This window comes from Peromyscus californicus, unplaced genomic scaffold (assembly GCF_007827085.1).
Source record: "Peromyscus californicus insignis strain IS unplaced genomic scaffold, ASM782708v3 Scaffold_7__1_contigs__length_154581171, whole genome shotgun sequence".
Lineage (NCBI taxonomy): Eukaryota > Metazoa > Chordata > Mammalia > Rodentia > Cricetidae > Peromyscus > Peromyscus californicus.
The window spans coordinates 127,885,242-127,908,086 of record NW_026294595.1 but is presented as its reverse complement, the minus strand read 5'-3'; the positions used below and the strand labels follow the sequence as shown (position 1 = coordinate 127,908,086).

The 22,845-nt window shown below is 51.0% G+C and overlaps 1 protein-coding gene across 1 annotated transcript; it reads right to left on the bottom strand.

The window, feature by feature from the left end:
* On the bottom strand, nt 1-18,126 carry Bpifb2 (BPI fold containing family B member 2). The gene is made up of 15 exons (XM_052723715.1): nt 18,018-18,126; nt 15,056-15,149; nt 13,437-13,541; nt 12,075-12,221; nt 10,715-10,775; nt 9,601-9,661; nt 5,465-5,556; nt 5,067-5,255; nt 4,790-4,843; nt 4,100-4,270; nt 3,514-3,581; nt 3,361-3,406; nt 2,698-2,761; nt 2,302-2,378; nt 1-42 (listed from the first exon to the last, which is right to left on the bottom strand). The coding sequence occupies exons 1-15, from the start codon at nt 18,124-18,126 to the stop codon at nt 1-3; spliced, it is 1,380 nt and encodes a 459-aa protein (XP_052579675.1).
* Nucleotides 18,127-22,845: the final 4,719 nt, after the last annotated feature.

Sequence of the window (22,845 nt, the reverse complement as noted above, 5' to 3'; positions counted from 1 at the left end):
TCAGCACTGGTAGGCGAGTCCACTGGATATCACAACATAGCCCTGGAAGACCAAGAAAAGTATAGGCTAATTCAGAGGCCTAGGGGGGACTCCTGACAGCCCCTTCAACCTGTTTCTGGGTAGTGTTCTCATCAGGAGAGGCCATCACCTCACTGGCCCTCAGTCTCTTACTACTCTGTCACTTAAGTAGCAGCATTTGCCAGGCAATGGTGGTGCACATCTTTGATCCCAGCCCTTGAGAGGCAGAGGCAGGTGGATCTCTGTGAGTTGAGTACAAGGATAGCCCAGTCTACAAAGAGAGTTCCAGGACAGCCATGGCTGTTACACAGAGAATCCCTGTCTGAAGAAAAAAAAAAACAAAAAAAAAAAAAAAAACAAAAAAAAAAGTAGCAGCACTCACCTCACAAGGCTACGGAGGGAGAGTCCTCAAGGGGCAGGGCAGCATGAGATTGACACACACGCTCTATGCTCCGGGCATAGAGCTCATGCCATGGCTGGTCCATGACCAAGAGTACAGAACCACTGGGTTCCTTCTCCAAGCCCCAGCTTCCCTAGCCCAGCCAGGTACTCCTGTACCTCACGTGCTCTCCACACTACACTACTGAAATCTTCACTTCTGCGGCTGCTCACCATTCCTTCATCTTTCATCTGTCCATCCAACCATCGGTCCCTTCATTTCTCAAGCCTCCACTGAACCTCTGCCACATGCCAAACCCTACGGAAGATGCTGAGGATTCAACAGAGGACAAGTGAGACCCAGTCCCTGGCCATAGGTAGCTCAGGGTCAAGGGTTAGTGATCTAGTCTAGGGATCATTAGCCTCATGTGGCTAACACAACTAATTTTTTTATTTTTTTTAATTAGGAGAGGGGAGAAGAGACCTCAGACTAGCCTCAAACTCTCTATGTAGCCAAGGATGATCTTCTGATCCTCTTGCCTCCATCTCCCAAGTTCTAGGACTGCAGGCATGTACCATTAGAGCCTGCTAAGTTTTTTTAAAAAATAAAATTCAGGTCTTCACTGGCAGAGTCCCATTTCAACAGTCCCATGTGCCAAGTGACAACTTTGGACAATGCTGATTCAAGTCATTTCAAAGAACTCCATCATGCTGGGCTCAGTCATGGAGTGTGTCACCAACAGTCCTGACTCCTCTGTGTTTTGTTTTGACTGTCCCTCTTTTTTATCCTTTTTTTTTGCATGTCTATGTCTGTGTGTGGTGTACATACATTGCATACATTCACGTTCACGTGTACGGAGGCAGAAAGTTGACATCAGATGTCTTCCTCAATTGTTCTCTGCTTTATTTACCAAGGTGGGATTCTTGCCAAACCTGGAGCTCACATCTGACTAGTCTTGCTAGCCAGCTCACCCTAGATATCCTCTGTCTCTGCCTCCTGGGTGCTGGGATTGCAGTTGGGTTACCGCACCTGACCAGTGTGAATCCTGGGGCTCTAAACCAGAGTCCTCACACCTGCCCAGCAAGCGCTTATCTACCGAGCCATCTCCTCAGCCCCTAGACTACCCATCTTCATGACAGTGGATCATCAGAACCTTGAGGCCACCATTTTTAAAGAACCAGGGGGAGCATCCTCCCTGAACAGACACTGAGAAGCCCCACTTTGGAAGTTTGTCCCATTTCCTGTCCTGTGCTCAGTCTTGTTGAGGGAATTTGCTCTGAGTTCCCAGGCGAGACAGGAAGAGATTATAGGGAGTAACCCTGGCTGTGTCAAGATGAATTTCCTCCTGGGGCCTACTATTCAAGAACCAGGGACAAAAATCACAGAAGGCTGAAGAAGTTGCTAAGTTCACCCACCCAGCTGCAGAGTTGCCTGCCAGGGTGCAAGGAACCTCTCTCTACCATTCACCTTAGACACCAACGGGCCACGCCCATGTCAGGACACAGGATCCTGAAACAGTTGAAGACTTGAAGTCTCTGGTGTGAGGTGTGATGAGAAAGGGAAAGCCCCTCCCACCATGGTCTCTGGGGTCCTGACTCCTCCATCTCATTGCAGTTAAGGTCTGTTGTGTGGTCTTGGAAGATGCAGGGTGAACTCCCAGAGGGGTGACGCTTCCTCCCCTCTAAAGAGACTTTAATCCCAGCACTCGGGAGGCAGAGGCAGGTGGATCTCTGTGAGTTTGAGGCCCGCCTGGGCTACAGAGTGAGTTCCAGGAAAGGCGCAAAACTACACAGAAAAACCCTGTCTCGAAAAAAAACAAAGAGAGAGAGAGAGAGAGAGAGAGAGAGAGAGAGAGAGAGAGAGAGAGAGAGAGAGACTCCTCCTGGCCACTCAACAGCTCTCACCTCACAGACGGAGACCTCAGGGTGGACATAGTGGAGATTGAGCACGCTGGGAAGGACAATCCCCATGCCCAGGAGAGCTGCAGTGAGGCAGAAGTATCTAAGTTAGTCAAAAGGAAGAGCCCCACCTGCACCAGCCCTGTGCTCCCAGCTTGTGAACACTGTGAGATCTAGAGTGGGAGGTGGGGTCACCCTCACAGCACAGAGGGGAAACTGAGACAAGATCAAGAGACCACGTATTAGCTACACAAATACGTTCCAAGAGGCAGAGGCAGCAGGCCCCCAAAAGCCACCCCCTTAGTCTTTGAGCCTGAGAGGGCTTGGGGAATGGGACAGGCACAGAGGGTGTGGGCTCAAGAGGGCACCAGAGAGGCCATAACAGTAGAGAGCAGGACTCACCATTGAGGTGATCCAGCAGGGGTTTCTGGAATGCAGTGCTTATGAGTGTATACACATGATCCATCTGCAGCCACGGCCATGAGACCAACCGCCAGAAAAGATCAAGAGAACGCAGTTAAACATACAGATGGACAAACATCAGAGGTACAGGAAGAGGAGGGTAGATCTCCCACATCAGCTGAACCTTAATCACATCCCCAACTGGATCAGCCTTGGAGGTCAGGCAGCCCAGGGACAGCTCTGGCCCTCACACCAGAGTTACCAACAGCAGGGCTGACCAACAGACTGCCTGATGACCGATGGTAGTCAGGCGGGCAGACTGGCAGCTGGGCGGAGAGCTTAGGCAGACTAACTTACATCCCATGGATGCATGGGGATAAAGGAACATGTGTGTGGTGGCAAGCACCTGACCATGTGACATGATGAAGGACTAGCCAGTGCTAGCCGTCCCACTGTCCAATGAGCTCAGACTGAGGGCTGAGCTGATGAATCGATCACTTGCCCACAGGCAGAGAGACAGGCAAAGAAGTGGGGACAGATGGAGGGTAGGTAGGTCCCTGTCCCCAGGCATCCCAGGGAAGCTATGGTGGCACTGAGGTATGTGTCCTTCTCACACTTCCCCGTCCCTTCCCAAGGCTTAAGGCAGCCCAGTGTCCCACTCACATCAATGGAGCCCACATTGGAGTTGACCACAGAAAGCTGGACCCCCCTGAAAGAAAAGCAAGGGGTGGGCTCAGGGTGGGCCAGCTTCCTCTGAAGGTCTCATCACTGTGTGTGAGAGCACTCTGAGGCTGCTGGGTCAGAAGGCACACTTACCCCAGCAAAGATGTGGTCCCCCGAAGCTTTGCCTTGGACACGGAGAGCTGAAGGTTCAGGTTCACCCGCTGAGTACGTGAGGAGAGTCAGAAGATGCATTGTGGCGCCTTCTGCCCCTCCCCCACCAGGGCAGACCACACATGTTTATGGAGCTGGCTAAGTGTCAGGTTGTGACTTTACAAGCAACTTTACAATATAAAGAACAGGGGGGGGGTCCCTTCCCTTCTTCCCTGTGGGGACCCTTCAGAAGTAACCAGACAGGAGCTTTCCAGAAAGTGGAGGCTGCCACAGAGGCAGAGAGTGATGGGGGCCTTCTTACACAGGGTAGCCCAAGAAGACTGCTCTGAACAAAGCTTCAACACTTGAGCTAAGAATTGAAAATGAAGAACAACCACACCAAAAGCAAAGGAAGAGGGCTCTGGGCAGAGGGCTCCACATGTGCCAAGGTCCTGAGGCAGGATGTCCTGGCATGCTCAAGAGACAGATGTGAACGAACAAAGTGAATGAAGAGAGCACCAAGCACGTAAGGTCTCGAGGAGCACGACCCCAACCCAACCAGTCCAGTCCGGGCTGGCCCGTCACTCACCACATCCAGGGAGAAGAGGAATAGCAAGGCCGAGCTGGGGGACGCAGCCAGGACCTCTACAAAGGGCCGCAGCTGCAGAGTGGAGTTGTCGGTGTGGAGTGTGGCCACGGGCGTGGCACCCAGCTGCACCTTCAGTACCACGGGCACGGGTTCAGGGAACTGGCGGGCCACCTGGGGCATCAGACGGGGAGACAGAGAGGGCTGTACAGGCTCCTGGTTGTCAGTCTCCCTTGGTGGATACTGATAAGCCATCACCCTCTAATTCATGACTGAGCTCAGAGGGAGGTCCAGCCCGGGCCTCTGGACCAGACTTGAGCTCCTCAGAGGGGATTCTGCAGCTGGTGTTTTGCTTTGATCTCAAGTCAAGATTTTGCTGCACACCCTGGCTGGCTTTGAGCTAGTGATCTTCCTGCCTCCCAAGTGCTGGGATTACAGGCATATGACACTGACTCTGAGCTAGATCTTACAGGCAGCCAGGAAATAAGAAAGAGAGTGAGATGGCCCAGCAGACGCCCTGCAGGCAGAGAGAAGCAAGTCCAGCTGCCTGGGATGGGTGGTCCTTAAGCTCAGGAGAAAAGGTCAAAGGGCAGGTGCTGACACCTCCCACCCCCGCCTTGAAGTAGTGGAGCCCATAAAAGCCCCACCCAATCCCTGAGCCTCTGGCCTACAACGAGCAGAAATGTCACCCACCTCAGGGATGAGCTGGCCCAGCGTGGAGGTGTTCAGAGGGTTGTTCTTTGAATTCTGAAATCAGTCCCCATCATGACAGGGTTTAAGGCAGTTTCACAGTCAAGGCCACAACTTGGCCTTATGGATAGAGTTCCTTACCCATGGGTTCCTTCCAAGGGCCATCCAATTGCCCCAACTCTAGCTGCCCACTGCCCATGACTCGACATCCACAAGATGTCCCCAAAATAGTCCACGAGGCACCCTGCCACAGGACCTGGGTGACAGATCCAGCCCTCACCAGCTGCCCTGTGATGTCCAGGTTGAGGGAACCAGCCTTTTGCAGCATCAGGAGGGCACAGTCAAACAGGTGCTGGGAGAGCCCCAAGGTTGCCATGGCACTTTCATCACCCAAAGGCCATGGCAACACAAAGGGGTGAGCACCATGCAGAGGCAGGAGGATGGGCTTGCCAAGCAGGAAAAGGATAGCCTGGATAAAGGCAGGGGCGCATATGCAGGGCATCAGGAACAGCAGGCCTGTAACAGACCCAGGGCTCCCAGGCACCAGCCTAGCAGTGAAGACTTAGGCCGCGCTCCCACCTGGAGTACCAGCCACTTTCTTCCCTTCACCTTCTACCCTCTTAGGATTCTTCCAGGACACCAAGGACACCAGCACCAGACTAACCTGGAGGTACTTACTCTGACATCCATAGACATGTAGTTACTGGTGACAGTGGGCATGCTGGTCACCGAGTATCGGATCTGGGACTCAGGGCCCACCGGACTGAGTCCTTCATGAAAACAGAAAAGCATTGAGCATCAGTCCCTCACTGGACCAGCAAACAGCTACCAATGACCTTTCTCAGGCACAACTAGGCTACAAAGTCATAAGGCCAGCTAGGCCTCCTTTGAAGGCATGTGCCCAAATCTGCTACGTGCACCCAGCCTGTTGACTGATGAAGACACAATTCTAACAGGTATGTTTGCTAACATTCCCAATCAGTGAAAGACTATGGAATCCAAATTACGGAAAAAGAGGCTCAATCCAGGCACAAGTACCATCTAACGGAGGCAAGAAGGATGCACAGACAAAAAGAAGTTTGCCACTGATCAGCCAGAAAGCGACTTCTGCTCTCTCTTTTCTCATCACCGCAGAGTTCACCAAAGTTATTTCACTGTAGGCACAGTGTGGTCAGTTCCTTCTTGCCCGAGACTGCACACACAAGTCAATCCTCTCCCAAAAGCTTTGGCCTCTCCTCCTGAACACACATCTCCTTCAGGAACTCCAACACCAGAGCAAGGACATCTAGATCTAACTTCATACAGAGCCTCAAGGAAGCTCTCAGGGAAGCACAGCCAAGAGGCCTGGGCTGTGAGTCTACTCACAGGTCAGAATACTCTGCCTTTGAAGAATTCAAAGGTAATCAGCACATCCTCAGAGATGGCTGCAAGTATGGCAGGCCAGAGTTCAGGGTTAGGAGAGCCTAACTCAGCCACAGTTCTACCCTCAAAGTCCTGGATGACCCAGGGTTTTTCCATTGTTCTATTTATTTTTTATGTGTATGGGTATTTTGCCTGCTTACATGTCTATGTGCCACATGCGTGCCTGGTGCCTGTGGAGGCCAGAAGAGGGCATCATGTTGAATTCCCTGGAACTGGAGTTACAGACAGTTGTGAGCTGCCATGTGAGTGCTGGAAATTGAACTCAGGTCCTCTAGAAGAGCAGTCAGTGCTCTTAACTGCTGAGCCATCTCTCCAGCCCCAGTGGCCCAAGTCTTCAGTGATGTAGTTACGTGTGGACTCACATGTATATTTTGAATACCTATTCATATATATTTATATACCCATTCATTATAAAATATCAATTATGGGTTTGTCTTATGTACTTTATATAGTTTGTATATTTAATAGTATGTATGAAAATAGATTGCATATTAAAATAAAGACATATTGATAAGTATATATCTCCCTTCAGCTTTGTTTTCCAATTGTCTCAGCTGGATTTAATTTCATTTTCACTAATATTTTGAAGATTTTTTTATTGTGAAAGCAGCATAGTGTGGCTCCCTTCCCTGTCTGTCAGTGGGTCTCACAGTTTGGAGGCAGGAGGAAGGGGCAACAGGAAGGGATTTGGAGACTGGTGGACTGTCCTGTCTCCTGAGTTACCTGTCTCTGTATTTGTCAACGCTGTGGACACTACAAAGGTCAAATTGCTGCATGTTTAAAACTGAACAAAACATTAAGGTCATGGTGGATATTTAGAAAATATAGCCGGGCAGTGGTGGCACATGCCTTTAATCCCAGCACTCCGGAGGCAGAGACAGGCGGATCTCTGTGATTCCGAGGCCAGCCTGGTCTACAGAGTGAGTTCCAGAACAGCCAGCACTACACAGAGAAACCCTGTCTCAAAAAAGAAGGAAGGAAGGAAGGAAAATAAAAGAGAGGTAGAAAATATGGCCCAGGATCCCAGGTGAACTTTTTTTTCAATATTTTCTTATACCACAGTAAAAGACACTTTTGTTACACAGCCTTCTGGAGACATGTGGCTAGCTGACACGCCCCTTTGATTTGTGCTTTTTAATGGACTCTAAATATCTGAGGTGATGGAATGTTAATGTACTTGACTGAACTAATCCCTATTATACCCACAAATTAGGGCATCACTTTATATACTGTAAATACATACAGTCCTACATCATCAATTTACAATACAAATATTTTTTCAATAAAATAAAGAAATCACAGCTTCTCTCACTTCACACTCTGGGTGTGCATGACTCACATAATCATCCTCCAGGGCTGGCCACTTGGAGTCCCTTACTAGATTTATTTTTATTCCCCAAAGACAAAGGCAAGAGTTGATCTTTGGGATAAACACAAACACAGGGCACCTGAAGGTAAGCCTGCTGAGGAAGGAGGAACACACACTTGCTTATTAAGCCCGCCAGGCCCTTAACCCATGCTGCTTCATAACATCAACACATTCAAAACCTGGGAATTCTCATCCCTGTTTTCTGGATAGAAAGGTGTGGATGAGTGACTTCCCTAAGGTCTATAATTCCAATGTGTGCCCTTTCACTCCAATTACCTCAGCTTCTTGCCACCTCCTATTTAAGGTAAGATGGCGTTTGAGTGGAGAAGGGAACCAGGAAGTCAAGGAGACAAGATAACTCTGAACTGGCCAGACCAGTGGATAAATTGTGAGGAGGGAAAAAGCAGCATGGGCCTGTTCCTACAGAGGACGTGGCCCTAATCCTCTACTTTCCCATCATAACCTGGGGTTGATGACAGCAGAGCCGAGCTACTAAAGATCCCACTGTGAGAAAAGTCAGGCCCTGCCCTATGTCCCTGGAATAACCCCAGCCTCCGGGTCCCCTGATCCCCTTACCCCCACCCCTCACACTTTCCCAGCTTGTATCAACTGAGCATCACTGGGGCAGCTCCAGCCTGACAAGACCAATCGCAGTACCAGGGAAAGGACACCAGGGTCAAGGCAGCACTGGTGGGTACCAAGCAGGTGCAGCTTCAAAATTGCCCATGGGGAAAGTGATAAAGCCCTTGGTAAGCCTCAGACCGAATGGTTTGATGAAGGGAGAGGTTGTGTGGGATTTGAAGCAAATAAGATGTCCCCAAGTTGTCACGTAATGCCTTCTGCAATTAGACCTTAAGTACTGATGCCTGTGGCTAAGAAGATGAGACAGGCCTGCTCTCCAGCCTTCGCATCCTACCACAACTAGTCTAGGAAGCCACATGGATACCTTCCCATGTCCTCAAACAGTAGTGCAGGTCAGTGTGAGGACAATGAAGAATACCGGGATGTGACTCATGACAGCTGAGGTTTGTGGGTGAGCACTCAGCTCCTTGCATACCAAGGCATTTCCACCCAGTCTCAAAAAGTGCCCCAGTGAGGAATGGCCACAGTTGTTCACACAGTTCAGCTCGTCAGCCACAACAGCAACAGTAGCAACAACTTTCTTCTTCTTCTTCTTCTTCTTCTTCTTCTTCTTCTTCTTCTTCTTCTTCTTCTTCTTCTTCTTCTTCTTCTTCTTCTTCTTCTTCTTCTTCTCCTTCTTCTTCTTCTTCTTCTCCTCCTCCTTCTCCTCCTCCTCCTCTTTCCTTCTTCCTTCTTTTTCTTCTCCTCCTCCTCTTACTCCTCCCCTGCTCCTTCTTCCTTTCTGCCATTGTCAAGACTTAGAAACCAGAACTAATGATCATGCAGTCCCCAGGGCATGGGCACATATGTGTCCTTTTCCTTTTTGAGAGGGCTGCAGAACCAGCGTACAAGTATCCAGGTAAAGGGCATACATCATACCCACAGCCACCTCATGATAGCCAGGGTGAGCCTTAGGGCCCAGCACCTCCAATGACACACACACCCCTCACCACAGTGGCTAGCCTCCCTGTGATGGTGCAGGAGGGTTCCCCGACTCTGAGGGTCTCTCTCCTCAAACACTGAGACTCTGACATCGAGAATGGCTCTAGATCCTGAGAGTCAATGGGGCTCAGTTTCTCCAACAGCAAGACTCGTTGTTTAAACATGTGGTTTTATTTTGATTTGGGGCAATTTGACCTAAAATTGGTAGATTCTAGAAGCAAAGAGTTAGTTCTGGAATCTGTAGGCTGCCAGGTTCTGTGAATAGTTCTGTGTTTTGGGGAGTCCTAGGTCAGTGGCCTTCCCAGGGTCCTCCTTTTTCTCAGATTAATTGAAAAGAGAACACTATTTATAATCAGAAGCCAACAATGAAGACCACACCACCAGGTCAAAGCGGGGCATCTTTGAAGGTTCTTAAGGCCCATGGGCCCAGCCCTCCCATCCCCTGGGGTCCAGGTCTTACCGATTAAAGTGCCCAAATGGACATTGAGGTCCTGAACCAGGCCAGATACTTGCAAACACAACTGTAACAACAGAGGGAAAGCTGTGTGAGGGCTGTTTAGAGCTGTGGGTGGGGAACAGCCGGGCTGCAGGTCCTTGCCCCCAGAAGCCCCCAGGTGCACAGCAAGCTGGAATCCTCTCCTCTCCTCCTTGAAATGGCTGGCTTCCACCCCTCCTCGGGTGCTGAGGGGGCAAGAAGAGCTGACAAAGGCTGAAGGGCGAGCAAGACACAGGAACACAGCAAGGAGGGGCTGCAAGGCCAGGGTGCTCACACCCTGGGAACATCGCCATCCCCTCTGGGGTGCAAATGACACACACTAGGTAGACACACACACTTCTGCTGCTGCTCCTTATGGATGGGCTGAGTCAGGCCAGGGAAAAAGAGCCTACTCCCTGGCAGTGAGACCTGGGGTCCATGGGTATCATCTCTCAGCAAGTTAGCTGCATGCAATGATCAGACCTTCGATTTCAACCATCATGGCAGACTGGCTCTGCAGGCCCCAGTTCTGAATTCCTCTCCTCCATTAGTACCCTCATCAATGGAGGACCACCAGCCTGTCCATTGCACAGCCCAGGGGGAGGGGCATCAGGTTTGTCTACTTTGTTTGTTTTTAATTTGTCTCCCCAAAACATTTCCCCTACCCCCACCTTCCAACATGGAATCAGGACTACCTGGGAGATTTGCCACCGTCTCCCGAGCTCCCTAAACTCCACCCATTACCCCACTCTTCCTCAGCACTGCATGTAAGCCTCTTTCTTGTTCTCATGAAGAAATTGGAAGTACCCCATGAAGGGCCTTCTATTAAAAAAAATCATTGGTTGAAGTAAAGTTTGAGTGGGGTGTGTGTGTGTGTGTGTGTGTGTGTGTGTGTGTGTGTGTGTTTCACCACCACATACATGGACACACACATGCACAAAACACACATGTACAGTACACTTACATGCATTGAAGCCCATGCACACACATGCACACACATATGCACATCAAGATACAATGCCCCCTCCCCCAGGGCTTGAAGCCCCACTGCTCATGCCTCAGGCCTTCCAAGCTAAGTCGTCTGCCAGAAGTCCCTTACCTTGCTGCTCAGGTCCACTCTGATGTGTTCCTGCACCAGGTCCAGCAGCTCCTGGGAAGTACTGGGGAAGTGGCACAGAAAGTGTCCCTGAGCTCCCTGGGCGTGGCTCGTGGCAGAGCCACACAGACAGCTGGGACAGAAGTCTCTGTCCTCAGCCAGCTGCCCAGAGATCCCATCTGAGACCTTGTCATGCTCCAGATGGTGTTAGAACAGTGGTCCCCACTCCCACAGAGGAAGAGCTTGAGTCTCAGAGAAAGGATCCTTCCTCTCAAGGTTTGGAAGTAGCCAAGATGGTGGTAGCGGGGGCCAGGCTCGGGAGAGACAGATGACAGACACCGGATCTTGCAAAAGCCCCATGTGGCCATGTTCTCAGCCAGCCGGCTCCAGGGCTACTCGGGTGAGTAGGCTTGGAGAGTGGAGCTGGAATCCCTGGTCCGTTTGTCACTTTGGCTCCAGTGCCCTGTGATGTTCTGCTGAGCATCTGCCCAGCACTGCACTTCAGTTTCCCCTCTGAACTAGGGTGAAAGCTGGTGTTCCTCAACAGTGGCCCAGAGGAACTCGTGGCTCTTTGGTTTGATCTCAGCCACAACCCGCTTCACTCTGGGAGGAAAAGCTCGATCTGCGTTTATAGCACCCGGCTCCCTTCTGCAGCCGGGAGGGACCCAGCATGGCTGGATTTCTGTGCTCACTGCTCTCTGGGGGAAAGGCCAAGCTTTGTGGGACTGGTGCACTTCTTTTAGGGCTCCCCAGTGTTCAGCCACCTCAGAGTGAACGAAGCTAAGGAAAGAGCAGGTATAGTGAGGGGGCTCACAAAAAATGGGATGGTGAGGTCTGCCATGAATCACCTGTACTCTGGGCCTCCATTTGCTTCCTGTGGCATGGAGACCCTTACACAGCCCTGCTCAGACACTGGAGCTCATAGAGATGACTCCTATGAAGAGCCAAGAGTGGCGTCCTCAGTTGCAAGTGGCAGCTGCTGTTAGCCTCACATGATGGCTTGAACAGCCACCTGCCACAGAGCTTGGCTGGTCCTACCCGACCTCCCATCCCTGGACTGTCAACCTCTACAGGGAGGGGTGGCCTGTAAGGGCCCCAGCAGCCAGCCCACTTGACCTCATCATTACTAGTTAGTGTGTCCTGGTAACTGATAGAGGTAAGTGGCCAAGACCCAGGCTGTGTGGCATCAGGCAAGTCCCTGGTCCTCTCTGAGCCTCACTGTGCTAAGTCAAAGAACAGGTGTGATGGTGAATCTCCTTGATCCTTTGTGGCCATTGGATGAAGACTTGGGTGAGAAACTCGAGTAATGGCCCCATAGCCTTGGTGTCAGGAACCCTGAGGCCCAGTGCTCCCAGGAACCCACCTGTTACTGCTGTCCAGCATGCTGGCTGGTCTGAAGATCGAAGAGCAGGTAGAGATGCTGAGCACAAGGGTCCCAATGGAATCCCGGGCCACGTGCACATCAGCCAGCAAGGCCACAGGCAACACTAACTCCATGGGCTCCGGGACTCTGCAGGAGGTCAGACCTTAGCCCACCCTGGTGTATGAAGACTGCACAGATCTCCAGGCCTGGGCCATCCCTCTAGAGCCACCAAACTCCACAGTACAGCAGATGAGTATGACTCAGGCTCCTGTGACAGGGCTCTGGGCCAGACACTGGCTAGAGTGAGCCTCAGCTCTCCCTTCTGTGAAATGGGCATGAAACTGGTGGTGCCTACTTCTTAGCACCATGCTGAGCTCTCCAAGACCTAATGTCAATGTACAACTTAAGGATTAAATGCAGTTACGCAGAAGCTGCCTGGCACAGAGAAATAATGATGCTAACACAACTTATTAAGCACCTACTCTGTGCTTTGCACTGTGGAAGAGGCCAGACGCCATAATTAAAGCACCAAATCCATTCAGTTCAACCCTTACCGACCCCTGCAAGGTTCCTCTCCCTTCAGATAAAGAAACTGAGAGCTGGAGAAGCGAAAGCTAGTGAGAACACTAGCTCTATGCCCAGCCACAGAGAGCACCCTTAAAACAACATCTCAGCACTAGGGTCGGGGGGTACCCATGACAGTACCACTAATACCATCACAACACAAAGGCACTCATGCCATCATAGTGCCAAAGAGCACCCACACCATCACAGAGCCATGGAGCACTCATCATGACAGAACTGAAGAGCACCCTAACATCATACACGAAGGAGCACTCATCATCACACACTAAGGAGCACTCACCATCACAGCACTAAGGAGCACTCATAACATCACAACACCAAGGAGCACCCATAACATCACAATGCTAGGGCAAAGCAATAAAGATAAAGGATTCCTTGAAACGTCAATGTACAACTTAAGGATTAAATGCAGTTACGCAGAAGCTGCCTGGCACAGAGAAATAATGATGCTAACACAACTTATTAAGCATCTACTCTGTGCTTTGCACTGTGGAAGAGGCCAGACGCCATAATTAAAGCACCAAATCCATTCAGTTCAACCCTTACCGACCCCTGCAAGGTTCCTCTCCCTTCAGATAAAGAAACTGAGAGCTGGAGAAGCGAAGCAGCTCCACCAGCGGCACAGCCATTGGGGCGGGACTAAGGGCTCCAGGGTTCTCTCCTGTCTCTCTCCCCCCAGAGGGTGGGAAGGAGCATGAGATGTTATTAGCCCCTCCCTTCACTCTTCCCTGGTAGAGACCCTGAAACTCCTGCCCTCCGACAAGGAGACTCACTCACCGAAAGACTTTGACCGTGAAATTGACTGCCGCTGATAAGCGTACCCCCAAACCAGCAATGAATTTCAAGTGGAGGCGGGGCAGGTGGACATCCAGAATCTGGACCCTGTAGGGTTGGAATCCAAGGGACAAGGGAACTCCCATTAAACACGAGTCAGCTCCAGGGAGGTTTCCCTGAGCCAACCCCACATGTTGATGTTATAAAGAAGGACTTTCTGGCGAGTGGACCATAGGTGGGCGAGAGGTGGTAAGCACTCCAGCACAGCAGGCATGCAAGACACCCAGCTGATACAAAGGCAAGCAGAGGGGCCTGGCCTCAGCCAGGGCTTAGCAAGTTGATCATGTGGGTTTCTAGCAGCTTCTGACGATATGCCAAGAAATACAAAATTGGGGAAAGAGACACTGAAATCTCCAGAGTATTCTATCATCACCTTTGGCCCCCAGCAACAGGAAATACCCAGTAAGTGACTCCATGACTTCCTTTTTGCCTAAGTGAAAGTCATTTTCTCCCTGCCCAGTAGTTGGGAGGGGTAGGGTTGGTACGATTCAGACATCAGAAAGTGCCCACTTTGAAATGCCTCATTTTAGCCTGGGGTGACATGCGCCCATGACTATTCCCACTATACGAGCCAACCTTAAGCCTATTGCATTCAGCCACAGCCATCCCGGATATGCTCCTGCTGCTGAAAGCAAGGGTCCTCTGGTCCAAGTGGTTTGGTACCTACCCAGTACATTGTTAAGGTCGTGGCCACCAACATTTAAACAGCACTCCAGACCTACCTCAGGGGTCTCAAACTGGTGGCCCCCAGCTGCCTATTTGTTGACCTGTGCACTGTTCTGGTGTCTTTACGTTTTTGTATTAGTTTCCATCATCATTCACAATTATAGATAAATTAGGCTCAGTATTTCAAGGCCTTGATCAGTGTATTTCAGGAAGCTGAGGCAGGAAGATTGCGAGTTTAAGGCTAGCCTCAGCTACATAGCAAGGCCCTGTCTCAAACAAAACAGGAACAAAAAAAATAAGAAAATTATAGCTGATAGATAGGTAAGTAGGTAGTATGTAAGTAGGTAGATAGATTTCTTGAACACCCAAAACTCTGGCAATAGCCAGTTGGTATCCCCATAGGGATAGGTATAATAGCTACTGTGTTTGAATTTGGGATGTCTCCATCCCTTTGGGGCTTTATGCATTAAGAGGGTGAGCATATAGTTAAGATTATCCTTGTGTTTAAATTTGGTGTCAAGCATATGGAGGAAGATGATAGTCTTACCAAATCTGTGGGCCCCAGGGCCACAATCTGAGCCCCTGAGAGCAGTCTTACCAGGTGACCCCATCTGCCAAGTCTTCTTATAATTTTGCCTGCTGGTGGAAGCCTCTAACCTGGGAAGGCTTCCTCACCTATGGACCCATATGCTCATCTGATAGTCCAGAGCACTATGTCCAGTAGATGGGAGCACTTCATTACGTGGAGTATCTACCAGGGAGCTGGAGCACTCTTGAAAGACTCACTCAGGATCCCCCTTCTGATGAGCCAAAGCACTCACTCCCTTGGCCAGAAGAATATTCCAGCTAGTAGCAGGAGGACTGGAGCACTCTCTCTAGAAGATGGGAGCACTCACCTGGTAGACTGAAGTACCTCACCACTCCGATCCAGGAAATCAGAGACAGTGACCTGCAGGGCCCGCTGGAGAGGGGCTTTCCCGATGTCCGACACTGTGGATCCAGGGCAGGGTGAGGTCAAGTGCCTGGATCCACCAAGCATGGAGAACACATCACCTATCACCTGTCCTGCCCTTCAGGTAGAGGCACTCAGATACCAGATGGAGCAAGCTTGGAGTGGCACATGGGGAGAAGAATGGCTGCTCCATGCAAGCCCACGAGGTGTTCCCTATTCATCAGGTCCTCCATTTCCCACCGCTTCTTCATCCCATTCCTCCAAGACAAAAATCCGTAGCCCTCCTGCGAGTCTCCATCTGAGCCTCAGTTGTACCCAGAGCTTTCCCAAGTCACCAAGCTGAAGGAGCCACCCACCAATCCTGGTCTCTGAGGAGGCATCCCCTGGGAGGAGAGAGGAGGAGCAGTGCTGTGGGATGTTCTGTATGGCAAATGTGTTGCTGATTAGTCAATAAATAAAACACTGATTGGCCATTGGCTAAGCAGGAAGTGTAGGCAGGACAAGGAGGAGAATAAAGCTGGGAAGTGGAAGACTGAGTCAGAGAGACACTGCCAGCCGCCACGATGACAAACAGCATGTGAAGATGCCGGTAAGCCACGAGCCATGTGGCAAGGTATAGATTAATGGAAATGGATTAATTTAAGCTGTAAGAACAGTTAGCAAGAAGCCTGCCACAGTCATACAGTTTGTAACCAATATAAGTCTCTGTGTTTACTTGGTCGGGTCTGAATAGCTGTGGGACTGGCAGGTAAGAGAGATTTGTCCTGACTGTGGGCCAAGCAGGAAAACTTAAGCTACAGAGCAGCTTCATCCTGACCACATGTGCCCCAGGTGCTGGACACAAATCCCAGCTCTGCTGTTCACTGCCAGCGTGGCTGCTCCACGCCATGCTTTCTCTACATGTGCACTGATTACAATGCTCACCTCTCAGAGCCATTGTAAACAGTCAGTGCACAGGCATGCTCCTCATGCTGGTGCTGTGGACCTTTACACTAACAGTAGCTGTCCCCACAGAGTGTTCCAGGTGTGCCGGGTGCTGTTTGGAGCACTTTCGTCTATTCTTATGCCTAGTTTACAGGGAGGTGAAGACATCTGGATGAAGGAGTGTGGCTCTGAACCTGCGGACTTCCACCTCACCTGTACCATTAGGCCCCAGCTAAGTAGACAGTGGAACCCAAAAGAGAGACAATGGTTCTGGAAGAAAGCATGAAATTAAGCCAAAAGGCTAGAACTTGGTTCAGACTCACTAGTGTAGTGAAAAGTCTTTGATCCTATCTGAGCCTCAGTTTCTCCAAGCAAGGAGAAGAAAGGCCATGGTGTACGTGCTCCTGATGCCCGCCCAAGTCTGGCCATCTGTTGCTGAGCTGAGACTCCATCCACAGTGCTCCCTGACACAGGGCCTGCACTCTGGGCTTTGCAGGGTCGAGTGGGTAGGATTCCAGAAGAAGCTACTCATCCAGGCTTGGAAGCACTGTGGGCTGCACAGGCCTTCTGCCAGGTTTCCACCCACAGAGAACAAACACAGGCAGATGAGCCAGGGAGGCCTGGGGACAAAGGAGCCCTGCACAGGGCAAGCAGAGGGCAGGGCAGACACCCCAGGAGGCCATCCTCAGGTCCCTGTCCCAGGCATCCATTCCTGCTGTGTGTGAATCATACTCCTGCACGGATCACTGACCACTTTCCTTGTCTGTCCATCTGCCCGGATGCAAGGTCCTAGAGAGCTGTGTGTGCCCTGGGAGAAGCCGCTGACTCTCAGCTTCATGCTCTAACCATTAAGGTCCTTCTCTGATCTGGTTGGAGTCCCTCACATGCTAATTGAGTAGGATTTGACCTTTGGGGAAGCAACTCTAGACCCCATTTCGGTGGAACCCCAAAGTTTTCTGAGAGGCAGCTGAGGGGAAGGAAAGATTTCTGTGCTGGGATCTTGGACCTTTGTGACTTTGTTCTTCCCTGTGGGCCTCAGTTTCCTCATTGTGCCTTTGCCATGGGAGAAGGCAGGACTTGAAAGCACCTAGCAGTAAAGCCACAAGGGATAGACCTGCACCCCCTCCCCCAACTCTGTCCCCCAACCCTCACCACTACCTCCCTGAGCAGCACAGAGCAGCTGGTTCTCTACAGCTGACCCCTGCAGAGATACAACTTCAGGATGCTCCCTGTCTCTCTGCACTTGACACCCCTCTCCCGGGTCCATATGTGAGCACAGACACCACACATGTACATGCGTTCACTTGGGGTGCAAGGCACACCTGTGCACACACATTCACACACATGCCACAGGCACATACCCTCCCCAGTGCTCAAATCACATCTCCCTGACACTCCAAACTCACACTTATAAAGTCAGCCACTCAAGTTAACTAGCCTAGGTCCAGGGGTAGCACATGCCTATACTCCCAGGAATTAGGGAGGCTGGGGTAGGAGGACTGAGGGTTTGAGGATAGCCTGGGCTACCTAAGGAGACTCTGTCTCAAAAAAAAAAAGTTTAATGTTTAAAAGTAAGTCCTCTTTTGTTTTAGGGTTTTTTTGTTTGTTTGTTTGGGGGGTGTTTTGTTTTTAAGCATATGCCTACACAAGGCACAAGGGCACAGCTGTGCATGTGCACTTGCACGTTCACACTACTTGCTCACCACAGACTCCCTAATTAGCTACTGAGCAGCAGGACACAGTGACACATTCAAAAACCCAGGTCCTCTGCCAGTACACACCTATAATCCTAGTATCACGAGTTCTAAGCCAGCTAGGATGCCGTTCTAGGCTGGGATGCAGCTCAGTGGTAGAGCCGTTGCCCAGTATGCATCGGGCTCTGGGTCCGATCCCAAGCACTACAGAAGTACAAAGTACACAGGTCCTCTGCGATGCCTGTGTCCCCACCTGTGCACAAGGTGGCAAGTTGGCGGTTCTCTTACCATAGTCCAGTGCTGCCTTGTTGAGTCGGACCACGGTGACCGGTAAGGAGACACTGACCCCGGCTAGCAGCAGCACCAGCAGCAGGCCCAGACTGCATGCCCCAGTCATGGCTGTCCCAGCCACTACACCAGGCTCTGTAGTCAGGGTAGGAACAAGCATTAGGGAGCTTGGGCAGCTATCCATCCCACCCTTGGGCATTCATGTCTCATCCCAGCCTGTATCCATGCTGAGTGATGGTCAGAGCCCTGCTCCAAACCTCAACACATCCGTCTTTGCATTTGTTTTGGTGAGAGTGTCTAAAAATAGCCAAGACCCCCCAAGAAGATGTGGCCTTTCCTGAAGTGACACAGCAGACAGGGGTTGGGAGGGGGTGCAGAGGGGCAAGACCCAAGCAGTGTCAGAAGAGAAGGGTGAGGTCATGATAGGGATACGGAAGGCAGTTGCCTGTCCTGAGAAAAGGATCCGGCCCTACTAGAGTACTAGCATTCTATAGTTCGGTCACTTGAACCCAGGTGTCCAGCCCATTGTGCCAGACTAGCCTGGTGTTCAGCTGTCTAGACCTTACCAGAGAAGACCCAGGGCAGCTCCCATCTCCATGTCATCCTAGCCAAGTGAGGCATGTCCTAAGAGTGGCCCAGGTCCCCCGAGACCAAATCAGCCTAACAGTCAGGTGTGAACCCAGTTCTGAGAGAGGAGTTCTCACCCCAGCTGCAGGAAGGAGAAGTCAGTGCTCCAATGGGCTAGCTGAAGCCCAGCAAGATGGCACTTGTCAATGTTCCCTGCAAGGCCAGGGACAGGGGGTGCCTGTTGCAAGCGGGTGGCTGGAAGTGGCAGCCCCATGGGCCAGAGGAAGGGAGAAGCAGCCACCCAGCTCATTCCTACCTCAAAGGTTATGAAGGCAAGTGGACACTCAGCCTGGAGACGCTTTGCCTGGAGAGCAAGTGCCCAGGCTGCCTTTTGAGGCTCCCCACTGCGGCCTGCAGACCACGAGGCAGGAGCGAGGGAGTGGCCGGGTTGCTTGTGGTTGCAAATGTTTTCCCTGCAAACATGGCCTTGTCAAGTGTCTCCGTTCCCCAGTGTGATGGGTCTGCCACGCACACAAGCGTAACTGCCAGCTGCTGAGGGACCCTGGGACAGGGCCGTTTCGGCTCAAGGATCTGTAGCTCTCTGGAAGGAGGACTCTTCCCAGGAGTGTTCCCTCACCATCCTCACCGTCCCAGCCAGGACCAGTCAAGGTCCAGGAGCAAGGGTGCCCAGGGGCAGGGGGATAGTCTTGTGTCTCCAAGCTCTTCCAGAAATAGGACTCTTGGAAGAAGAGCAGGAGGCTGAGCCCTGATCCCCAACAATGAGTCCTAATCTTGGTCACACAATGAGCCTTCGTGCAAAAAAGGAACAGAAGACAGTGTGGCTGACCCACTGTTCCCTGTCACACCCATCACTCTCCAAACTCACATCTGTCACCGTGAGTAGACATGACCCATCGTGTGTGGAAGAAAAGATGGCATGTATATGAGCATGAGGTTGCATGGACACACATGTAAGGTCACAGGGAAATGGGTCAGAGGGAAATGGGTGTCTGAGGATGGGTAGATGGTATGGCATGGTGACATCTTGGCTAATGATGTCACTTCATGGGCACAGGGGTGAAGAGTTCTATGTATGGATATGTTGGACTGTTGAGTGAAGGGACTGTGGGTCTAGGATAGTGATTTGAGGTGCTTGTGTGTATATGAATGCAGTGGACTGCTTTCTGGGGTAGGGGTATCATACACACGTACTTGCATGTGTATACACATGTGCAATGGCCTGGCTGCAGGAATTCCCTTCCATTCTTCTGAGTGAGTCACCTGGGCCACAGACACAAGTGACCTGGGGGACATTCTCCTACTCTAGAGTCCCATGTGACTCCTACTGGGGCTGGATCTTCACTGGCACATATGGAACTAACTGCAGACACCATCAAGTGTTCCTGGAATATCTCTGCCTCCCAGCCAGTACTCCTGGCCTGGTTCTCGGAGGCAGAAAGAATGAGGCGTCAGAGATGGCTAACATCCATTCCAGAAGCAGTTTGCCTACCATTGCCCAAGACTAGGTCCTTTTGCTCACTCATCAGACATTGAAGACATGTACAAATATTGACCGATGCCATTCTCAGTGTTTGCTTTTGACATGAATACTTCCTCTTCTTCAGTTCTTCCAGCACAAGAGGCTCTTGGGTAACATCCAGGTGACATAAAGGGAGAGTCTTCACCAGCACCTTCTCCAGAACCTGCAGCCTCCATGCAGCAACACAAGCCCTGTTTACCAAGCGCCTCCTACATGTAAGGGACTCTGCCTATAGGTCTTCAGCCCACCCCTGTGCCTGTGCTGGAACATACTGAGTTCTATGATTACGTTGAGTAAATGGACAGTTAAAAGGTCTTGTAAGAATTAGTATCAGGATTTGAGTTCCCCCTTCACTGGGCATTCGCAAGGGGCTGCTATGACAAATCACCACACACTCAGAAACTCAAAGATTTATCACCTTTTTTCTTTTTATTTTTTAATATAGGATCTCATTGTAGCCCAGGCTAGCCTCCAATTTGCTATGTAGTCAAGGATGACCTTGACCTTCTGATCATCCTGCCTCCACACCTCCCAAGTGCTGGGATTACAGGCACACATCCCATTTTGTTGGCCAGGGCTTCATGCATACCAAGCAGGCAGCCTATCAACTGGCCTGCATTCTCTACACCCAAAAATACAGTTCTGGGGGTCAGAAGGGCAAGCAAGTCTCACTAGGAGAAATCACTGAGGTATTGTAGCATGAATTGTTAGAAGGTCTTATTAATAAAAACAAACCCAGTGCCAGTTATTGGAGTGAATGCTGGAAGATCAGAGAAGCAGAGCAAGCCACAGCCACCTTACCACACCAATTCCTCAGCTGATCCTGTTTCCTCAGACTGGAAGCCTCTGTGTCCTCACCTGAATGAATCTCAGATGAACCGCTACTAAAAGCCTAAAAACTTAACCAGGCCAAAAGCTTCTAGTTTCTGGTTCTCACACCTTATATACCTTTCTGCCATCACTTCCTAGGATTAAAGGCTTTTGTTACCACACTTAGCTGTTTCCAGTGTGGCTTTGAACTCATAGAGATCCAGATGGATCTCTGCCTCTGGAATGCTAGGATTAAAGGCATGTGTGCCACCATTTTCTAGCCTCTATATCTAGTGGCTGTTCTGTTCTCTGACCACAGATAAGTTTATTAGGGTGCACAATATTTGAGGAACATAATATCACCACAAGGTACTGGCAGAGCTGTGGCCCTATGCTAAGACTTCTTTTTCCCAGGAACTGTGGAGAAAACACATCTCTGCCCAGTGCCATGCCCAGGACCCACACGCATGCCCAGGGCAGTCCACCCTGGGTGCCAAGGAAAAAACAGAGGCCACCTGACACCTTCTGGCACCAGGCAGTTGGACTATGGTGAGCAAATGTATGGCATGGTATGAAAGAGAGAGACAGTATGGTTCGTGTCCTGTGGACAGAGGCAGATCTAAAAAGGTGAAAGCAGTGAGGAGTGGGCTGAGGTGGGTGGCTTGATTGCCACCCAGAGCCATGATGATGTCTGGGCTCTGGGCCTGGGCTGCCGCCAGTGTCCATGCCTAGGTTCATGCCTCTATTGAAGCATCGGTCTATGTTGATATACAGGGCTTCTGATACCACCATCAAGGAACAAGATTATAGGGCAGAGTTGGCCCTGCCCCTCACTGGCTGCAACCCTAGGGAGAACTGGTCCTGACCTTCACCAGCTGCAGCACCCAGGAGAGAAGGTCCTATGCTTCACCTGGGCAGCACAGTAGAGCTGTCCCTGTTGACAGGGGCATAGGTGAGCAGGCCCTGAGGGTGTAAGAGGAGTGAGATCGCTGGTACTGCCCCCCTCTCCTGCACTGTGATGGTGAGGGTGAGGGCGAGGGAAAGATGCCCTCCCCCTTTGCCCTTGCCACTTGTGACAGGTGAGGAAGCTGACCCTCCCCTTTACCAGCTGCAGCACTCAGGAAAGCAGGTCCTGCACCTTGTCTGGACAGTAGAGCTGACCCTGTTAATGGGGGCTCAGGTGAGCCGGCCCCAAGAACGTGAGGGTGAGAAATCTGGCCCCACCACTCATCTGCCATATGGTGGCATGGACAAGGGAGACATTCCCCACTGTGGGGCATACATGGGTGGCAAAGGTAGTGCCAAGAGGAAGTTAGACAGATAGAGCCCAAGTTGTTTATGCTGAGATTAGATACAAACGGTGCCGAGAGGAAGTTAGCCCAAGTTGTTTATGCTGAGATTAGATACAAAACTCGGGAGATGATGTCAGTGCATAAATAGCTTGTAAATAAAGAAATGAGCATAGGGTGACCTTCAAAACGATTGGTTGGTTCCTTTGCCCCCTCCTAGGGTTCTGAGGTATTCTGCTATAAAAGAGGCTTACTGCCTAATAATAAAGGAGTTCTTGCTTGACTTGACTCCCTGCTGCGTCTGATTGTCGCAGGTAGGAGAAAGGCTGGGAAATGGGTGAGTGGCACACTTACCTTTCCTCGGTTCCAGGCCACCTCTTCAGAGGTGACCTAAGTTGCCAGTGGGGCAAGACCCCCACACCCCTCCTCCCCCTGCCCCTTGCCACCTGTGGCAGGTGGGAAGCTGATCCTGAGGTCATAAGAGCTGAAGAGCTGTCCCTGCCCCTCACCAGCTGCAGCACTCAGGAGAGTGGCCCCTGCACCTTGCCTAGGCAACACAGTAGAGCTAGCCCTGGCGGTGTAGGTGTTGGTGAGCTGGCCCTGAGGGCATGAAAGCAGGAGA